The following is a 21,554-nucleotide window of genomic DNA, read 5'->3' as shown; positions in this document are numbered from 1 at the left end:
CCCGGACTGACCCACCCGGGGGAAATCTGCAGTCGCCTTTTCCTGTCCTCCTCTCCAATCTTCGTCTTTCTCTTCCACTTTTGCATCTTTCCTGTCTTCTCATCACTTCTCCTCACTTCCTAGTTTCCCGGCGGCAAGGGTTAACCTTGTGTAGCTAGCCAGCCTTGGTTATGCTGTATTTGGTTATAGCAGCGATGTACGGCTGGCGTTGGCAGGATTTCTCTAGCAGGAACTCCTGTCACGTCCCCCTGTTGGGCTCCATGGTGGGTGGTCGGCATCGCGGCCAAAAACCCAACTGTACATATGGAAAACGCTTTTCCTAAACTCCCTGATCGCCCTCACAAACGAGGGCGCACCGAAGAGGTCTTTCAGTTTTTCGGACGCCAAGTCCACAACTTTCCCCGTTTTCATGTGATCCACGCAGAAAAACCAGCTAAACAAGTGCGAACAATCTCCCTGTTCCTTGTATCTAAGTCTCTTACCGAAGTTTTTGGTCCAGGATATAAGGTGTCGAGGATGGCTAGCGGCGACCTCCTCTTGGAGCTCCGCGATCAGAAGCAATTTGAGAAACTGCCTCAGCTAGTATCATTTGGGGAGACCCAAGTAGTAGTAACCCCGCACCGCACGATGAATACCTCCCGCGGCGTTGTCTCGGACGATGATTTGCTGGAGCTCACTGAGGCTGACCTCTTGGAGGGCTTCAGCGAACAGAATGTTATAAATGTCAAAAGAATTAAGATGAGGCGAGATGGTAAAGAAATTGCGACCAAACACCTAATACTCACCTTCAATTCAAGTGTCCTGCCCGAGTCAATCGAGGCCGGGTACATCAAGCTCCGTGTAAGACCGTACGTGCCAAACCCACTCCATTGTTTCAAATGCCAGCGCTTCGGCCACAGCTTGCAGAGCTGCCGAGGTCGCCAAACTTGTGCTAAATGCAGTGCCAAAGAACACACCACTGAAACTTGTGAGAACGCTCTCCACTGTGTAAACTGTGATGGGGAGCACGCCGCGTACTCGCGGTCATGCCCATCCTGGAAGAAAGAAAAAGAAATAATAACGATCAAAGTAAAAGAAAATATCTCATTCAAGGAGGCACGCAGGCGGGTAGCATACCTGCCAAAGAAAAGCTTTGTCAAAGTGGCGCGTCAGGGGGCAGCGTCACAACGGCCTCCGGCGGCTGTCCGACCCACAAGCAGTGTCGGCAGCTACGCCATCTGCCCCCGCGGCGGTTGCAGCTAGCGCTGCTCCGTCAACCCAGAATGAGGGATCATCGACCCCGAAGGTTGGCGCAGCCGAGGCTGCCCCGGCCTCCCCGGCCCCTTCCTGCGCTGGCAACAGCCGGCGCAGCCAAATCCCTCTGGGAGCCCCATCGACCTCCGGGCTGGTGGGCGCAGGGGTCTTGCCCTCCAAGGCGGGATCCTCTCTAGTAACTTCTCGCTCGCAAGAGCATGTGTCCGGCGCCTCACACGAGGCAATGGACACTACACCTGCCCTCAAGGCGCACCAAGCGCCTAAGGAGCGGCGAGGCTCCCTCGAACGCTTCAGAAAGAGCAAAATACCGACTGCAGAGCCTCGAAAGAGCTCTGTAATCTAAGGCATCACTTCCGTTTCCGTAAACACAGCACCAATTTACTTTAAAAATGGATACACAAATAATTCAGTGGAACGTCAGAGGTCTTCTTAGAAACCTTGATGATGTGCAAGAACTCATCCACAAACATAATCCAAAAGTGCTGTGTTTACAGGAAACAGACTTAAAATCCAAACACACAAACTTTCTCCGAACGGATTTTACGTTTCGCAAAGATCGCGATGATGCCGTCGCATCATCGGGTGGTGTTGCGATTGTCACTCATAAAAGTGTAGCCTGTCAACCTTTACTGCTACAAACGCCCCTTGAAGCAGTGGGGGTGCGAGTTGTTCTGCTAAACAAACTCGTCACCATTTGCTCGCTTTATATACCCCCCCATTACAAACTAAGCAAACATGAATTCCAGTCCTTTATAGATGAATTGCCAGAACCTTATCTGGTTCTTGGCGACTTCAATGCACACAACTACCTGTGGGGCGACCCTCGTATAGATGCGCAAGGACGTCTTGTTGAGCAGTTCCTTTTTTCTTCTGTTGCATGCCTGTTGAATAAGAAGGAACACACATATTACTATCTTGCCAACAGAACCTATTCTTCAATAGATCTTAGCATAGTCTCCCCGTCTGTACTGCCTGAACTTGACTGGGAAGTTACCAACAACCCTTACGGCAGCGACCACTTCCCTATACTGCTAAGATCACCTAAAGAAAATGAATATCCACCACACGCTCCTAGGTGGAAGATTGAGACAGCTGATTGGGAGAAATTTCGATCTCTTACTAGTATCTCATGGGCTGACATGTCTTCGCTAGGAATTGATGCTGCAGTGGAGTTTTTTACAGCCTTCATTATAGATGCTGCATCTAAATTCATATCAGAAGTAAATGGCTTGGCATGTAAACGGCGTGTCCCGTGGTGGAACGATTGTAGGATCGCTCGTAAGAAACAAAACAAAGCGTGCGGGTTGCTACGCGCCTCCCCCACTGCGGAGAATCTTATCAATTTTAAAAAAAGTAAAATCCCAAGGCAGGCGAACCCGCCGACAGGCCAGAAGAGAGAGTTGGCAAAAGTTTTTATCAGGTATCAACTCGTATACAGATGAGGCCAAAGTCTGGAACAGGGTTAATAGGATAAGAGGGCGACAAACATACTCCCTCCCTTTGGTAAATACACAAGGCGGTACCCTGCAAGACCAGGCAGATTCACTTGGGGAGCATTTTGAGAGCGTGTGAAGTTCCACCAATTATTCACAATCTTTTCTCAAATATAAACAAATAGAAGAACGTAAGCCATTCACAAGAAAAGGTCGAGAGGATGAGCCTTACAACCGTCCCTTTACTACTGCCGAGCTGAGAGCTGCCCTGATCACATGCAAGAGCTCTGCACCAGGACCTGATAGAATTATGTACGACATAATTAAGAACGTACACACTAATACACAACTGACTTTACTTGCACTTTTCAACACTATTTGGGCTGCTGGATATCTTCCACTTGCATGGAGAGAAGCGATTGTGATTCCCATTCTGAAGCAAGGTAAAGATCCTTCGTTGGCGTCAAGTTACCGCCCGACAGCCCTCACAAGTTGCATTTGTAAGCTCTTTGAGAAAATGAATAATCGGCGACTTATACATTTCCTGGAATTAAACCAAATGCTTGATCCCTTTCAGTGTGGCTTCAGAGAAGGGCGGTCCACAATCGATCACCTTGTGCGCATTGAGAGAAACATTTGCGACGCCTTTCTACATAAACAATATTTCCTATCCGTATTCCTCGATATGGAGAAGGCGTACGACACAACGTGGCGCTACGGAATCTTGAGAGACTTGTCGGGAATGGGCATCCGTGGCAATATGCTCGCCCTAATAGAAAGCTATTTGTCCAACCGTACATTTCGCGTGAAAGTCGGGAGCGTACTTTCACGTCCATTTATACAGGAAACTGGTGTGCCCCAAGGAGGTGTGCTCAGCTGCACCCTCTATATAGTTAAGATGAACACACTCTGCGCTTCATTACCACCAGCTATTTTTTATTCCGTCTACGTAGATGACATACAAATAGGTTTTAAATCCTGTAACCTTGCAGTGTGTGAAAGACAAGTACAGCAGGGATTGAACAAGATATCTAAGTGGGCAGACGAAAACGGGTTTAAATTAACCCCCGCAAAAGTTCTTGTGTTCTTTTTACAAGAAAGAGCAGCCTGGTTCCAGACCCGAGCGTGGAACTATGTGGACAGCAAATACCTGTCAAGAAAGAGCACAAATTTCTAGGTGTAATACTTGACTGCAAGCTTACTTTCATCTCGCACTTAAAATACCTGAAAACTAAATGTCTAAAAACAATGAACTTGCTGAAAACGCTATCTCACACAACATGGGGTAGCGACAGGAAATGTCTAATGAATATTTACAAGAGCCTCGTTCAATCACGGCTAGACTATGGTGCCATAGTATACAACTCTGCCGCCCCGAGCACACTAAAGATGTTGGATCCCGTCCACCACCTCGGTATTCGTCTGACGACAGGCGCATTCAGAACTAGCCCGATCGAAAGCTTATACGTAGAATCGAATGTGTGGTCACTCCATATGCAGAGATAATATATCAGCTTCACATATTTTCTTAAAATGCAGGGTAATCTTGATCATCCGTGCTCTAAAACCATTAGTGATTTGACGTACACTGCCCTTTACCACAATCGACCCTCAGTGAGAAGGCCTTTTTCGCTGCATGTAAGGTAGCTTAGCATTGAAATGGATGTCCCACTCTTCGAACACCGCTGTATGCCTCCAGCGAAGTATCTACCTCCGTGGGAGTGGCAGGTGATTGAATGTGATATATCTTTTGTAAGGCTTACAAAACATGCACCAGAACTCGAACTTCGGATGCATTTTCATGAACTCCAATCGAAGTATTCTTGTCCTGAATTTTACACCGATGCATCAAAATCGCACGTCGGCGTGTCTTATGCGGCTGTTGGCTCCTCTTTTTCTGAATCAGGTGTATTGAACCCCCATACCAGTATATTTACCACAGAAGCCTATGCAGTACTGTCTGCGGTTAAACACATAATGAAATTGGGACTAGAAAAAGCAATTATATTTACGGACTCGTTAAGTGTCGTAAAATCGCTCATATCGTTCAGAAAACACAAAAATCCTGTTCTTATTCAGCTCTACTCGTATTTGTGCAATATTTATTCAGCTCGTAGACACGTAATAATACGCTGGGTTCCTGGCCATAGATGCATCAAAGGTAATGTGCTGTCCGACCAAATGGCCACATCAGTCACAGCTCAAGCTGGTAATACCACCACAACTATTCCTGCCACAGACCTGAAGCCTTTTTTGCGAACCAAACTGCGAAGACACTGGCAACACTCGTGGGACAGCAAAACAAATAATAAGCTCCATCTGATTAAGCCAAAGTTAGGTTTCTGGCCCTCCGTTACTAAATCACGAAGAGTTGACGTCCTATTCTGCCGACTCAGAATAGGACACACATATGGTACTCATAATTTTCTATTGACTGGCAATGAACCTCCAACCTGTGGTAGATGTGGTGAGCGGCTCACCGTCCTCCACGTCCTCGTGGAGTGTCGGGAAGCCGAAAGAGAAAGAAGGGAACACTTTCCTTTAGCATACCGCTATTGTCTCCCTCTCCATCCTGCTATGTTTATTGGTAAGGAACCCCTTTTTACCACCAAAGCTGTCCTAGGTTTTTTAAAAGAGGTGGTCTTGCATGTTAATAGCCCAAAGATTTCGTAACGCATCCTCTCTACAGAGGATGCCGCTGTGATAGATGTTTTATATAGCACATGCCTCCAGGCCCTTGTGTTTCAAGGGCTCTAAGGAGGCAGTTGTGCTCTAGCATATCTTATAACCTTATATATTTTTACACATGGTGTCATTCATTCTTTTTAAATGGACCTTAATGTTTATAGTACACGTCATAAGTCATCGCCACAATCTTATTATACACATTTCGCGCACTTTAACGCGACCATTTTTAGGGCCCCTCTACAGCCACGTCACACCAACTTCATAGTACTCATGATTTCACTGCAAACTCATTAACACGGACATGGCGCTCTTTGGCCATACTTGGCCCTTGCGCCATAAAACATCAAACATTCATTCATTCATTCCATTCAGCATCTAATGTGGCTTTTCACATGGTTTCAAGTTCGCTTCCTAGAGAGCAGAATTGTGGTGTCATCAAATGTTCAGATCGAACACCACAGGAGGTTTTACTGAAAATGAGCCCAGACTGCGTTTCACATTAAGTCGTTGATCAGTGTGCTGTTCAAGGGTTCTCGTAGCATTCTTCAGTGCATGCATTTACCAGGTAGTTTTTATACGGAACACATTTTTCTAAAAGAAACTGTCATGACAACCCCTGCTGTTATTGCAGCTAGGCTACGTGGCTAGGTATACATTAGCAGCTAGCAAAAATTCTATAATTTCACTTATTACCTAAAATATGCAAGCTAACCTATTGATCTTTTGCTGTATCGCACGTGTTGCAATTGTGAAAGTGAAGCCAATGAGTAGTGAAGATGTCTGCTTAGCAAAAATCTTGGGGGATTAGTGCCACTATCGCGATATGTTGCCCTAACATGTGCTTCCAAATACATTGGTGTTTCAGTTAAGTTCCCAAATGTGCGCCTCTAACTGTCGGGACAATCTTAACTGAAACGCTGGGGTATTTTTTTTTAGCAGATCTTGGTATGAATATCTCGAAAGTGGCACTAATCTTAGGATTTATGCTAAGCAGACGTGACTTCACTACTCCTCAACTTCAATTTTGCAATTGTGAAATGTGCCATAAAGTAAATAACTAAAAAGGTAAATATAGCGCATTTCTAGTAATTGATAAAGTTATTTTCCAAATTTCTCTTGCTGTTAATGTCCCCCTAGCCATGTGGCCTATAATAAAGAATGACAGGGGCTTAGATATGATAGTTTCTTCTGAATGTGTTCTAGATGAAAAGAATCCCCTGGGACATTGCTAATGTACTCCTAGCCACGAAGCCTATCTTCGTAAACAGGGGCCTAACTATGGCAGTTTCTTCTAAAAGAAAGTGGTCCACATTAAAGGAGACGCCTTCTATAATTTAATCTCATTATGCCTATAAGTGGCATTTGGTGAAGGCTAGAATAGTATCCACCTCAGCATATGCTGCCCATCATAGCGTGACAAACTTCACTGGCAGTCGGTGGTTTCGTAAGGATGCCTTTTCTAAAGCAAGGGGAAAGTGAAAACATGCCAGCATACGCTTTGCTAATATAATTACAGGCAATGTAACGGACTTGTTGATAGTGCTGTATAGGTATATAAGGCTGAATTTGATTTTTAATATTTTCTTTTACTGCAACAGCAGTTGGAGACACTAAAGAGAAGCACCAAATCAGTTTACACTGTTACAATATTATTAACAAGATCTATCTATGCAAATTTCCTGTTAAGAAGTTAATTGCAAAAGGAGAAAATAGTCAGGACCTCTCTCTCTTCCTTTCTCTCTGTGCTGAAACCTCAGTACTACAGTGTCAGTGTGACGATATGGATCTGCATTCTTTTTTGTTTTTCTTTGACTGTGCAGGACAATGAGAAGCTGAAAAATGATAACTGCGAGAAAGACCAAAAGATCCAAGGACTTACTGAGAAGATTTGTGACCTGCTACAGAAAAACCAGAGGTGCTTAGTAATAACCACACATTTCTTAGTGAGCAGCACATTGTACAGCTGTGCTCGCCACCAAAATATTGATTTTGTCTGGCAGTACTGCCTACAAATTTAGATTAGTATAATGCCACATTAACCCCATAACTGCCATGCCAGAATTTTTTTAAAAATTTTGAAAGTGCACAATTTTTTCAGACCTGCATATTTCGTAGCAATATTTTTTAATTTATTTATTTAATATGACACCAGGAATGCCTATTGCGTCTTTTACTGGTCTTGTTGAAAAAAATAGCGGGATGTGCAGTTTTACTGGCTACTGTTACAAGATGTTCGGATATTGTTTTGCGAGATACCGTGGTCTGTAAAATTTAGTGGTTGACTGTACATATTGCATACATCTTTATCCGTTTTTCTCTCCCCCCCCCCCCATCATTTATTTTTGCCTTCTTCTTTTTCTAAATGAAGGCATTTGTTGATATTGGTTCCCATGTGTGTCCACTCTGTCTATTTGCACCTTGTATTTTTTTTAATGTTCAACCATATCTTGCCAGACGAAAGGCCAAACCTCAGAATTTTCACATTGTTGTTGCAGGCTGATGGAGGAGAGTAACAGCATGTTTGAGCAGAGGAGTGATGCTATGCACAGTTCTGCAGCCCATTCCCAGGCACGCCTCTTGGCTTTAGAAACTGAAAAGGTAATCTTGTGTGGTCGTTTCATCGCTGCACATTGAGAAGGATTAGTGTTTAAGGTGTGCTATCCTAGGTGTAACTTTACAGAATCAGTCAAATAATTAGAACGTCCTTGAGATTTGATTTTCATCATGTCCACTTTCAATATTTCACACATCCTGCCTGCTTTTTCAAGTCCTGTGCCAGAAGGGAAGCTTCCAGCTTTGTTCAGCGAATAATTTGAACTACTTGCTTCTAGAACATTTCTGAAGTTTGTGAGACATTCCAACACAACATATGGCATTGTAAAATTATGTTCTAGTCTTAAATGTTGTTTAAGGTTACCTAAAGGTGACCAGAGTGCCTTTCTGATTTTGGCTGGCTGCATTGAGGCTGACTTACAAGATAACTTCGCGCTGCTTTCCAGTCACACTTGAGCAGAAAACGTTAGGTTTCAGCTGTTCAGTGGCAGTTCACGTTGCCCTGACCCCACTTTGCACAGATGGAGGTGACCGAGCGCTTGACCCAGGCACTCTCTGAGCTGTCTTTGCTAAGAGCTGAGCTGAGCGAAAGGCAGCAGAAGGAGTCCCAGGAACTCGAGGGGCTCCGTAGTGCATCTGAAGGTGAGCTACAGTTATGTTGTGTCGTGTAGACTAGGGCTTCTGAAACTGGGTTACTGTGAATTAAGCGAAGGTTCACATCAGCTGCCATGGCCGTGAGTGGTACTGGCTAACACTATCAAAACTAGATCTATTATTCATGCATAAATTCCCAAGAAAGTGTATGGGATGGCAGCCACAGCCCAGTAATGGATCATCACACTAATGCTTAAGATGTGGGTTCTGCTCCTACATATGGCATGTCCTTCTTTTTTTTAAGTCCACTTTAAATGCCCTTTTCATTATTTTATTTTATTTTATTTTATTTTATTTTATTTACAAATACTGCTGTCTCAAAGTTGAGACATAGCAGGAGTGGGTATTATTATATTCTACATTTCAATTACTAAAGAACAGTTAATTTCACATATGCTTCCCCTGGCTTCATTATCTGTTGGCTTCATGTGGCTTTAATTAAAAAGAAGTAGAGCCCCTCAGTTACCCTTAATTTTCTCGCGCGAGTTCACAAGAACAATTCAGGGTTTGGCAAGCAGCAAAATCGGGCACAAACACGCACCTACGCCCTCTTGCTGGCTCAGGATCTCTCTAAAATTTTGTAGCTCTGTGAATATGCCACTTGCCCTCTTTTTTGCACTGCATGCGTGTGAGCGTGCATTGTCAACCCTGAGCTGACCAAATATTACCTGACCAAATTTTTTTTCCAGGAATAGTTCCTTTTAGAGTTAAGTTTCTTCTTATTCATGATTCAAACCGTACAAAGTGGCTTATTTTAATAAACAAGCATTAAGTTTAGAATTTCAGGCTTGGAAATAGTCCAGTTCCAAGACGTTGGAACTGCTTCATATTCCGAATTTGAAGCGTTTATTAGCAGTCTTTTATCCAGTGACTAACTGCCATTCGGTGAATACTTTCGTCATACTCGAAGTTGGAAGAATTATTGCTGTAATCATCTCCACAATGGTAAACAGCATGCTGCAAGTTCAAAACTGTAGCGTGCACTCTACGCGCAGCCGGGGGATTATCTTAGTAGGTGAGCACAGGGCAGGAAATGGCATCGAGCACTAATAAAGGGGTAGTGGTGTGCAATTCAAGATTAAATAAGTTGCTGCCAATCTCTAGTAACACGTGGCCATACCGGAACCGCAGCGCCATGCACATGCAATGCATGCAAAAGTAAACACCGCAGAGCTTGAAATGAAATCAAACTTGTTTCTTTCGCCTTATGAAGGATAGGAAGAAGCATGAGATAAAAAAAAACTTTGCACTGCCAAGTAGATCGCAGCACTTCCCAAACACCATCTGGGATCAGTTCAGTGGGACATTTCATTTCACCTCATTGATTACTATCTTAAGTGCCCATGGGAATCGCATGAGGGGGAAGGGGCACACGGGCAAATTTTCGGAGCATTAGTGAAATCAGGCATCGTGTGAACTTGCAGTGGGCCTCCCGATTTGAGAACACATGACAGGCAGCAAACGATGGTGAACCAAACAGTGAAGAGGTGCTGCTCTTTATTGTCATTGCCGACCGCGGTTGACCAGTGGTGCACTAACGACCATGCGAAGCAGTGCCGAGTCACGTGATGCATGGTTGCCGCTTTTGTCTGTTACGCAGATTGGCTTTAACAAGCTGACAATAACCCACAGGAACCACTTGCCATAAAGATGTGAAAATCGCTTTATTTTCTGGAAGAAAACCGGAAAGCAAAATTTTCGCAGCAATGAAAGATTGACATTGAGCATAATATAGCGCACTATTCAACTGTAAATCTCAGTTGGTATTCAGGACAACATAAATTCACTATTTCTTCAGCTTCAGAGGGAAGGAAGCAGTTGATTCTATTCAGCAGACATTATATTGGTAAAACATGTTTTCCAGATCATTGCATATGAACGGAGTTGTCAGTGGTGGCATACTAGTAATTTGGTATTCCCTTTTAATGAGAGTAGACCGCATTATACATCTCGGTTCCTGAGTACCTAAGTTACTCATAGCTCGAAACATTCTTGTTATGCAATGTTGGTAGAGTCCTAAGCATGTGCAACACAGTGTTCTGTTTTTTTTTGTTTTTTTTCGCAAAATTTGAAAGCACAAAACTTCTTGTTAAATTTTCAGATATTCAATTCTATATTGAACTTATTTCTTGATTTGATCCAAAATCGTACTATTTGGTATTCACACACCCCTACTCTATATTCATTGATTTTGTAGTAGCAAGTTGAGTATTTGAAGATAAAATGAAGGTCAAAATTCCATTTCTCTAATTTTGCGCCAAAACTTCAGCATCGGTATGTCACTGTGATGTCATGAGGTTAGAAGTATTTTTTCAGACTTGGGCTATTGTGACTCTCTAAAAGTTCTTCAACCTTGCAATGTTAAGTACTATATGGTGCCTTTGAAATACAGTGTAGTCTATCTTTACTGATTAAAAAGGAATTAGGCCCAAACAGATATGAAATATGTGATGTCATGGCGAGCTGGTGTGAGAACTCCACAGCAGCATCACCATCCCTATTTCTTTTTTTTTTTTTCTTCATCTTTTCTGGCTTACCAAACCTCCTCTCATGCTAAGAGTGGATTTCTTGGTATTGTAAAAGAGTGATTCACTATAACTGTTCAACTTGCTTTTCTCTTTAGTGTCCCTTTAAGGAAGCCCAAGGGGTGAAAATTAATTTGAAGACCTCCACTAGAGTGTTCTTTATAGCTCTACGGGTGGCATGGGTATGGGGCATCTCAACACTGACTTGGTATTTCACTGATTCAATTTCGTTCAAGTGTAGATGTACCAGCCAGCCAAACACTACTGTGACTTGTAAACCGCATGTAGTTGGCAGCTTGCATGCAGGCACTGAGAGAGTGCTCGTTGAGATATTTTTAAGCGTTCTGCATACCTTGTCATTTTTCACTACACCAAAATCAAATTGTTGTTTCAACTTTCCCAACTGCAGGTAAAGAAGGCACTTTGAAGTCATTGGAGGACAGACTGATGAAGGAAGCAGAGCAACAGAGAAAACAGTTTGAAGAAGCAATAGAAACTTATGAGAAGAAGTTGGCAGCTTGCAACGAAATGCATGTCACAAAGGATTCTGCGGCCGAGAATCTTAAGCAGGTTCGTTTTAGGGAGGGATGCATGTTTGCCTACTTTGTAGTCATTTGGGTCAGGAACCACCTTGCACATTTGAAAACTCATAAACATCTCTCTGATGCAAAAGAATTTTTGAATAACTTATTTTTACAATCTTCCTACATTATAGCATTTGTTAGTCATATTTTTCCAGAGTATGGCATCCTAGGAAACATTCACCAAGGTGGAGGCAGAATCTTTATGGCGGTACTTGTTGTAGGAGGCTGTTCTTCCTGGTGCTTTTTGAAGTACAGTCACTACAAACTGCGCAGTCTGTGTTGTTATTCACGAGGGTCTTTTTTTTTTAAATGTAGTTTGCCATAAAAACCTTATTTGCAGTCAGTTTGTGGATGGATGGAATACCTTTACTATTGGTTTTGCCAGTAGGCCACTAACAAGCCACTCAACATGCTTCTGACGTTACTGGCGATGTTTTTGTCCTCTCACCTCTTCGGCTCTTTGAGGGTCGAATTTCTTCGTCCATTTTTTGTTGCAGTTTTTCAGTAGCAGGAAATGATTGAAAAGTCATGAATACAGCAAAAATTTATTGCTAGCAATGTTTCTCTCATAATCCTTTGCTTGCATAAACAGTGTACACACAGATAGCTCTGCAGTAAGAGATAAAGAAATATGTCTAGCAAAATTTTTAGCTATCAATTTGTTGTCCCAAAAAGATATTCCATCACAAGGAGAAATGAGTCAGAATAAGGCACTTGACCATATGAACGTGCGCTTGGAGCTAAACAAGTCCGCTTGTGCACGCTGATGAGCAGAAGTGCAATTTCATATTACTTTGGCTGACTCCATAAAGGTGGCAACGCCTCTAAACAACCAGTGGTGTCAAATACTTGCAAACTATGAAACATAACGTTGGCGCTGTACATGTATGGCAAAAACCCTCAGAGTTAAACAGCCAGCTGAACTTTCATCACTAGTTCGTATAATGTTGATTGATATCTGAGAGTGAGCCTGACTGTGGTAAGATGTGTCCGTCAAACTTGATTCGTCCCTCTTGTAATTTGCGCACTGAGAATGGATGATAGTTCATGCTGCCTCATTCTTGTTTATCAGTGTGAGAATGCTTACCCCCCCCCCCCCACACCCCTCGAAAAAAATATTCATGTACACCTAGGTAACTAACCACAGTTAGAGGGACTGTCAGAGGGTTGGCTTGGTAAATTCCAGACCAAAAAATTTACTGAGGCTTCCTGCGAACGGCAACTAAGATAATGGATTTCAAATGACATTATTAATCAAGTAAAGATTATCAGAGAACAGCCTCAAATCAAACTGAGCTCTTTAACAATATAAAGATTTTGGAAGCAAGTCACTTCAATCCTTGCTGTATACTTGCGGACGACATTCTGGGGCAGTGAAGGGAAAGCTACATGTGCTTTTTGTACATGTGTTGCAGTGCCAAGTGTACCAGAAGTGTTTGACAGTGCTTATGGTTTCTTGGAACAGATACTGAATTCAGCGTAGCTTCCACGTGCGACGTTTTTGCATTTTTCCCATTGCTGAAGCTAAAAGCTGAACAGTAAGCCAAATGTAACCCTCACTGGTGTATTATGTCTTGTTTTGCTGTTGTAAGTCATGCATTTGTACTCTGTTCCCCCAGCTTAAACTAGTGAGGATGAGAACATGGGACTTCTTTCAAGAGTGCTCTTGCTTGCTTTGCTTCCGTAGCTTTCCCTTGATTGCCACAGAAAGTTTGCGCAAGTATAAAACTCCACTAAATAAAGAAAAGCTCTGCTTTTTCTGCATCTTGGAGGAGGAACAGAAAGAATCATGTATACATGCCTCGGTAGCCCAGTTACTACAGTGTTGCACTGATGAGCACAAGGTTGCAGGTTTGATCCCGGCAGTGATTGCCACAATTTCGATAGGGCGAAAGGCAGGAACACCTGTTTACTTTGATTTAAGTGCACATTAAGTAGCCTCAGGTGATTAGAATTAATCTGGAGGCCCCCACTACTCCGTGCCCCGTAATCAAATTGTGGTTTTGTCACTTAATATCCTAAAAATAATTATTCAATATTAAGTTCACTTTGTGAAAAGGCATCATCAGAGGCTTGAACAGTAAAAGCTTAATGTATTGCTGGAATATTGTCCCTGATGAAACCTGGTTTTTCATGTTAGGCCCAGAAAAGCATAGATTGCTTCCAGTGCCATACAGGCAGGCCCTATGTATGAAATCAGCCATCGGTGATCACAATTTTCTTCATTCAGGATGGCCGCCAAAGTGGCAGCCATTTCAGCCAAGGGAGGCCCAATAGCAACATCTGACAGTCACGCTGAGAGATCCTTCAGGAAGACTTTTGAAGCAGCTTTTGGCAGGTCATTCTAGGGCAAAACCTCCACTACCCACACTCTGGAATCGGCGGTTCCCAAGTAGCGGCGTGTCTGGCGTGCACGCAGTGTGCAGAGTAAATACTGACAGGGAAGAACAAACTCTCTTAAGGTACAGTCGCTTCTATTGGCTGCACTGATGTCACGCCATGCTGGCATTGCCACATATTCAGAATGCATTTACAAGTATGCTGGCTGTAGTATGACACAACACTGGCAAATGCAGATTTCACAAGTTGGCCATAAATAGTGCTACATGTGGTCTTCTTTCAAATATCTCAACATCCTAGAGCTTCACGATATTTAGCTGTTCCTTAAAATCGAGGTTGACTTACAAGAAGAGAGTTCTGAGCTCTGCGAGGACTTGGCAAGGGCAGTGTGAATGAAGAGCTGGCCGAGTTAAAGGAAGGTGCTTTTGAGAAATAGTAATGGAAGAGTTGATGCACTGGTTCTGAAGTGCATTAAATCCCCACTTGCAATGATCTGCAAATAAGGTCTCCAAAACTAGCTGGCTTAGTGGCTATGGCGTTGCATTGCTGAGCACAAGGTCGCATGTTCGTTTCCCAGCCGCAATGGCTGCATCTCGATGCGGTTGGAATGCAAAAATGCTCGTGTACATTGGTTTAGGCACACATTAAACAACCCCAGGTTGTCAACATTAATCTAGTCTCCCACTGTGGCATGCCTCGTAATCAGAATGTGGTTTTGGCATGTAAAGCTCCCAGAGTTTAATTTTTAATAACATTGGTATTCTCATTTTTCAGGTTGATATGTAGAAAAACTTTCGCCTAAGCGGTTGTGCCAAGATATGGCGTGCAGGAACTAGGCTGCATTGTACGCTTGTGTTTGTTAGAGGAAATGGTAGTTGCCTATTCTTTTTAGGGGTGTTTTGCTGTTGTGCTGCATTCTAAACTTGTGAAATTGTTGTGTGTAAGTGATTAAGTTCTCTCTCTCTCTCTCTCTCTCTCTCTCTCTGTGCGTGTGCGTGCGTGTGCGTGCGTGCGCGCGCGTGTGTGTGTTAGCAGCTAGGATTGGTGATGAGCCAAGCTCTTTGACATAGCAATGCTAGACTAAGCTTAGCGTATTTTTCAAGTATGTGTTTGGTACATGAACAGTCTGTAAACAGAGGCGGAAGCCTCAGTGGCTGTGTGGTGGATAGTCTCAAGTTAGTTGGCACGAATCATAGGCTGGTGGTAAAATAAAAGTATTGCATTGTGTGAAGTAGTTTGTCAGAACGGTGAATGCCAAATGAATTGTCAAAATTAATTCAAATGGCTGACTTATACAGAGCATTGACTTGCATCATGATGAGCATCGTTTGAAATATTTTTGCAGTTCGTTCTAACAGGTGTGCTTGTCTCGTTGTTTCTCACGGCAGAGCCTTGCTTCATGTAATAAAGAGTGCAGCGAACTTCAGACTCAAATTCATCAGCTTAAAAGGAAACACAAGGTTCGTCCCCACTTCTTTCTCTTTTTTTGCTACGCTGGCTTGTCATTGTTCATGTTGATGGTTCTGTAAGGTGGTGTGAAATTCTAAATTTCAAATAAGACTTGAGTGTTTGAATATAAAGGATAACACTTATTAGAGTCTCGTGAGCGAAATATTGGTATCCAAATGATTCTGCTGCAGGAAAGCCACAGTTGTGCCAAGGCACTAGTTCCTGAGCAAACACAGGAGCATATTACAAGTTGTGCTTTCGGCTTTTACTTTTTCAAAATTTGATGTACTTTTTGCTAGTATTTATTTCTACCCAGAGATTTCGTATGTGTGCATATGTACGTGCACATTGTCCAATGAATATCTGGTTCACATCGAGCTTACCATTGTTTCTCTATATGTACCTGGTTCGCTAACTTCTTTTGATGCTGACTCGTGCAGTATCACTTCCATTCCTTCACTTCAACACCATGTATTGAAACAAGTACAAAGTTTTCGAGAAGCAGTCTATAGCAAGAGCACAACACCGTGCAGTTATGTGACTATGCAGTGAGTGCATTTGGTATTCAAATCTAAGAAGAATGAGACTTTATTCGTAACATTATGTGGATACCGAGCACCAACGAATGCTGCAGAAAAAAGTGCCTAAGTAGATAAAACCCCGTTTTATGATCAGTCAACTTGCCCAGTTCATCTACCACAGTGGCTGCAGCATGAGGGCTGCAAGACCAGGGTACAGTGAACTAGGTACTCTGTAAGAGTCCACCTAGTCGACTGTCCATTTCAGCTGCCACTAATTGGCTGGAGCTGTACGAGCTGTAAGGTTTGGAGTCGGGCATGAACTATGTGGTAGCTGGCCCATGCCGTCGTCCAACTTATCTACACTGAGGACATTGTTGGAGAGAGAGACTTGGCTCTTCATCGGGAACTAGGAGTACAAGATTTAATTACAATGTTTACATTGAAACAGGAGGTACATTTCAACAGCCCAGCATGACTGCAAAAAGGACCACGAAAGACGAAGCACACAGCGCACGAGCACAAAGCTCCAAGCACACCGCTTGTCAAGCACACAGCTGCTTAAAAAAACACTCTGTCCTCCCTAGATCCCTAGGTGAGGGAAAACTGCTGTCCAACCTTCGTCCAATCGGACCGTCCACAGTCGTTGGAGGCGTAGTCGATCCGCCTTTGATGGGGAGGGCACACGCTCACGTACGCACTTTGGATTCCCAGAACCGACCAAGTTGAGCGGGTCCTCGTAGCCAGGTTGTCACGCTTGACCCCAGCCGGCGCCTCTTAATTCCAGAGCTGACTTCTCCAGTAGCCACAACGAGTGTCAGCAGACTGTGACGAATCCTGGGGCCTGAGGAAAAACGCACCGCAAAACACCCTTTTCCGAGAAGCTCTCTTGCTGCAAATAAACCATGAAGGTGATGACGAACCAACCAACAATACTCGGTCCACCGAAAGGCTAGCTTGGCCGACGCCGCTGGTCTGTACGAGGAGACACATGGTTAATTAACTTTGCCGTAGTCTCCAGTTCTCTGAAGGAAGTGCACGGTCGGTTAACGTTGCCGGCGTCGCCAGTTCCCTGAAGGACGCCACCCCCGCGGTTTGATCGAAACAACTGCGGCAGGCTGAGATAGATTTGCAGAGCAGTACCCCTGCAAGCCGATCGTAACAGAGCAAAGAGGAGACAGGCTGGGGGTACTTTTATCATTTCTGTGCTGCTTATACCCCTGTCATACAGACAAGCTTAACCATGGTTAAGCAGAATGTGGTTATCGGAGACCATTATTGCTGCTAGATACATGGCTGACATAAGGCTGACATGACCACAGTCAGTCCTCTAACCATGACTAGCATAAACAGACTATTGCAATCTCTGTTTGCCCTTTCAAAGTGACATTTAAGCAAGATGGCAGACCTCATGGCTGCAGGCTTGTGCAGTGCAGCAGCATCAGAAGAAAAAAAAGAAGGAAAAAGCTACTCAAGCACAAGAAAAATAAACATGCCCAAGTGGCAGTTCTGAGTACCTTGAGGCACGGGAAACTCTGCAATTTGACTGTTAACATGCAGAAACAATGCATACTGCAGTGCAGCAGCACAGAGTATAATGGAATAATGGATTGTTTTGGCTCTTCTGCTTGCTTTGATGACTACGTTGATGACTGCATCAAATTAGTCATTCACTAAGTCGTAAAATATTACTTATCAACAGATGTGAGTATTAAAACAGCAAATTTATATTTTACCACTGCCCATATATGCATGCAAGTGATTGTTTTTATTATTATTATTATTATTATTATTATTATTATTATTATTATTATTATTATTATTATTATCATCATCATCATTATTATTATTATCATCATTATTATTATTATAAGCTGAAATCTTTTCGCAAGGAATTTAACTCGTGCAGTGACCGCATGGTCACGCTGGTTCCTTTGACTGAGCCCATGTAACGACAGAAAACTGCATTCACATTACAGAATCTTGTTTTGAGCTGATTGGTTGTTAATGTCGAAGGAGAACAAGCGACTCAAGACTACAAGGACAGGAACACAGCGACAGGATGTACGTTAATCTGCACTTCCTTTCACTCTGTGTTCCTGTCTTTGTTGTTTCGCACTGCTTGTTCCCCTTCAACATAACCACAGTTCATCATGTAAACAGTGGTTAAGCATAATCGTGGTTATACCTGTCCATGTGACGGGGGCACTGGACGTTCCATCTGTCTTCTGTTCACATTTACCTGAATGTATGAAATGTCACTGTGTAACTTACATACATTTTTCCATCCAATTTCTTGCTCTTTATCTCCTATTCGACGCCAAGTTTTCTTATATATATTTTCTCTGTTTCACTTTGTTTCTGCATACATACAGGAAGAAATTGATTCACTTGAATCAAGGATTTCCCAGCTAATTGGTGAAGCAGAATCAAAGGCAAGTATTCCTAGAATTTTATTTTCATATTTTAAAAGATGCAGCAGTGATTGAGTGTGCATCCAGGAGAACAGAGAAGTTGTCAAGTCTTTTACGTTCAATGACTGCAGCAACCAGGTCTGGTCCTATTGTACTGCTCCAGTCAGGAGTGGACATTTGTGCACTGACATTTATGCATTGATACAGCTGGCACGAAGAATGCAGACAAGTACAAAAACAGGCGCAAATGCCATAATGGGGTTTGTTAGTGTCTGCTTTTGTTTGGCTGTGTACCATGGCATCTAAGTGCCAACTCGCCCAACAAGCTTTGCTAGGCATCTGTGCGTACATGCAGCTGTAAGTGAGCACTTTCAAGGAAAATTCTTGTATTGTCAATTCTGTTGTGCACGTCTGAACAGGTTAATGTGATCGAGCAACCACAAGCTTTCATTAGTTTTCATAGTTTTCCTTTGATGAAAATTTTCTTGCTGGCACCACCTTTGCATGAACAGTGGTGAGAGAGTTCCCCTAGCAGTAAGCTCGATCAGAGTAAGCTCTTTCTTAGCAAACTCTGTTTTCAGAGCTCTCCAAACTGCTACAGCAGTTTGGAGAGCTAGTCCAGTCCATCTGAATGCTTCAAATTTTGCTTCTTAAACCGTAAGGTAACCATGTAATGCAGTCAATACCTTTAAAATTTAAGGACATGGTCAAAATGTGGAGAATGAGATAGTAGAGCACAGTTCTGGGGTGCCATCTGGTAAGTAGAAATCTGAACACTTTCAGGACTCTTTGCGGCACCTTAGCTCTAACAGCATCCAAACAAATAGCTAATTTAATAATGACATGAAAAGATTGTGGATACTTTTTCCTCCATCCTAGACTAGGCGGAGGTCATTTTACCATTTATTTCTTGCTGTCACGATGGAGAGCAGTAGCAAGAGCAAATTCATATTGAAGCGGGTGGCCTAGGTGCTGCCACCTTGTTATGCAACTGTGGTAACTAGTGGAAGCCACCATGGGGCGGACTTTCAGGCGACAAGCTGCTACGAACGACGACAGGCCGACACGTTCGTCGCAAGCATTCACTTTATTACTACACTACATGACCGTTCCCCCACGCTCCTAATGCTGTCCATCCGCACACACCATACCACACACACACACACACACACCATGCCACCCACGTTTTCCTTCACCTCTCACCGTCGCACTTGCACCACCTGGTGCTCTCTCTGGCAGCTACAGTCAACCATGTGCACCGCCTCCTATAACCGCACCTTGCCTTGCCTAACTTGGAACTCTGTCCGTTTATGCCGCCACGCTCTCCTCACAACCCTTCCCCCCTCAAAACATGAAGTAGTAATGGAAAAGAGAAGCTGTGGTTCATGGTAGAGCACCTGCTGGTCTGTGTGGGCAGTAGTTCGATATCCCATAATAGGGTCACTCAAAACAGTCATCGTCACCTAACCACTTGACCACGAGATAAGAATACACGAGGGTTGGCCCCTCCCGCGTGTAGCTGTGTGTGGTTTAGCCATGGCTGGGAAAAGGGGATCTTGGGCATTGAGCCGATGCCGGGTGTTCGGACCTTTAAGGCCCCCTGGCGGAGGCAACACACCTCTTTGTCCTGTGCTTCACGTAGATGGCACCCCCGGACGGAGCCACCCAGGGGAAATCTGTAGTTGCCTTTTTCTGTCCTCTCCACTCTTCGTCTTTCTCTCTAACTTTTAATCTTTCCTGTCTTCATTTCTTTTTACTTCTGATCTTCTCGGCAGCAAGGATTAAACCTTGTATGGAACAACCAACCTTGGCTGTTCATATTTGGTTATAGCAGAAACGTACACTTGACGTCTGCAGGACTTATTTCTAAGACCTGCGGCGTCCCCTTGTTGGGCTCCGTGGTGGATGGCTGCCATTACTGCCAAACACTGAACATTTCCTATGGATAGTTCATTTCCAACACTCCCTGATCGCCCTCAAAAACGAGGGCACACCAAAGAAGTATTTCAATTTTCTGGCCAACACACTGAAAACTTCCCCCACTATCAAGTCATTCACTCAGAGAAATCAGAAAAGACAACAAGAATGATCTCGCCTTTCCTCGTTTCCAAATGTCAAACTCGGACTATTGGCCCATCCTATAAGACTAGCAAGTGGCAACCTCCTCTTAGAACTTCATGACAAAAAGCAGTATCAAAAACTAAGTAACCTAGTGTCTATTGGGGACACCCCAGTTTCAGTGACCCTACACCACACCGTGAACACCATCCACGGTGTGATTTCTGATGATGATGGACCTTACCGAGGCTGAACTTTTGTATGAATGGAAGGAACAAAATTTTATCAACGTAAAACGAATTAGAATGAGGCACGACGGGAAAGAAATCAGCACCAAGCACCTAATTCTCACATTTGGTTCTAATGTACATGTTCCTATGGGTGGGCAGCGCAACCCGGACGAAGGACGAGAGGCAGAACACAACACGAGCGCAGACTAACAACTGCGCTCGTGTTAGTCTGCGCTCGTGTTGTTCTGTCTCTCGTCCTTCGTCCGGGTTGCACTGCCCACCCATAGGAACATGTTCAATCACCAACTCGCCCAGCTTGCAGTCTTAATTCTAATGTACTGCCAGAAACAATCAAAGCAGGTTACATTAAGATCCAAGTAAAGCAGTACATCCCTAACCATTTCCATTGCTTCAAATGCCAAAGATTCAGCTGCATATTACAAAACTGCCGAGGCCGACTGACCTGTGCTAAATGCAGTGCGCACGAGCATCCCACTGAATCCTGCAATAACCCTCTTCACTGTGTAAACTGCGATGGGGAGCACACTGCATACTCGCGGTGCTGTCCATCCTGGAAAAGAAAGAAATCGTAGCAATAAATGTAAAAGAGAACCTCTCATTCAAGGAAGCACGGAGGCAGGTGTCCTACCTGCCAAAGAACAGCTTTGCTGATGGGACGCGTCAGGGGTGGTGACACAACGGCTTCCGGTGGCCGTCTGGCCGACATGCAGTGCGCCGGCGGTGACTCCATCCGCCCCCCCTGGCGGCTACAGCTAGCGCTGTTCTGCCACCCCAGCAGAAGGGACCATTGAACTCCGGGTCGGTGGCCTCGAAGGTCTCGTCCGACTTCTCGA

At 43.8% G+C, this 21,554-nt stretch overlaps 1 protein-coding gene across 5 annotated transcripts in view; it reads left to right on the top strand.

Annotated features, from left to right (window-relative positions):
- The window catches only part of LOC126548399 (FK506-binding protein 15-like), a 112,275-nt gene that overhangs the window by 55,931 nt on the left and 34,790 nt on the right, over positions 1–21,554 (top strand). For all 5 annotated transcript variants that reach the window (XM_055063382.2, XM_055063381.1, XM_055063383.2 and 2 more), the window contains exons 16-21: positions 7,196–7,290; positions 7,871–7,973; positions 8,450–8,570; positions 11,517–11,677; positions 15,420–15,491; positions 18,374–18,433. In XM_055063382.2, coding sequence (XP_054919357.1) covers positions 7,196–7,290; positions 7,871–7,973; positions 8,450–8,570; positions 11,517–11,677; positions 15,420–15,491; positions 18,374–18,433 — 612 coding nt within the window. The remainder of the gene's footprint in view (positions 1–7,195; positions 7,291–7,870; positions 7,974–8,449; positions 8,571–11,516; positions 11,678–15,419; positions 15,492–18,373; positions 18,434–21,554) is intronic.

This window comes from Dermacentor andersoni, chromosome 1, assembly GCF_023375885.2.
Source record: "Dermacentor andersoni chromosome 1, qqDerAnde1_hic_scaffold, whole genome shotgun sequence".
NCBI lineage: Eukaryota > Metazoa > Arthropoda > Arachnida > Ixodida > Ixodidae > Dermacentor > Dermacentor andersoni.
The sequence above is the reverse complement of the archived record's forward strand: the minus strand, read 5'-3'. Positions and strand labels throughout refer to the sequence as shown.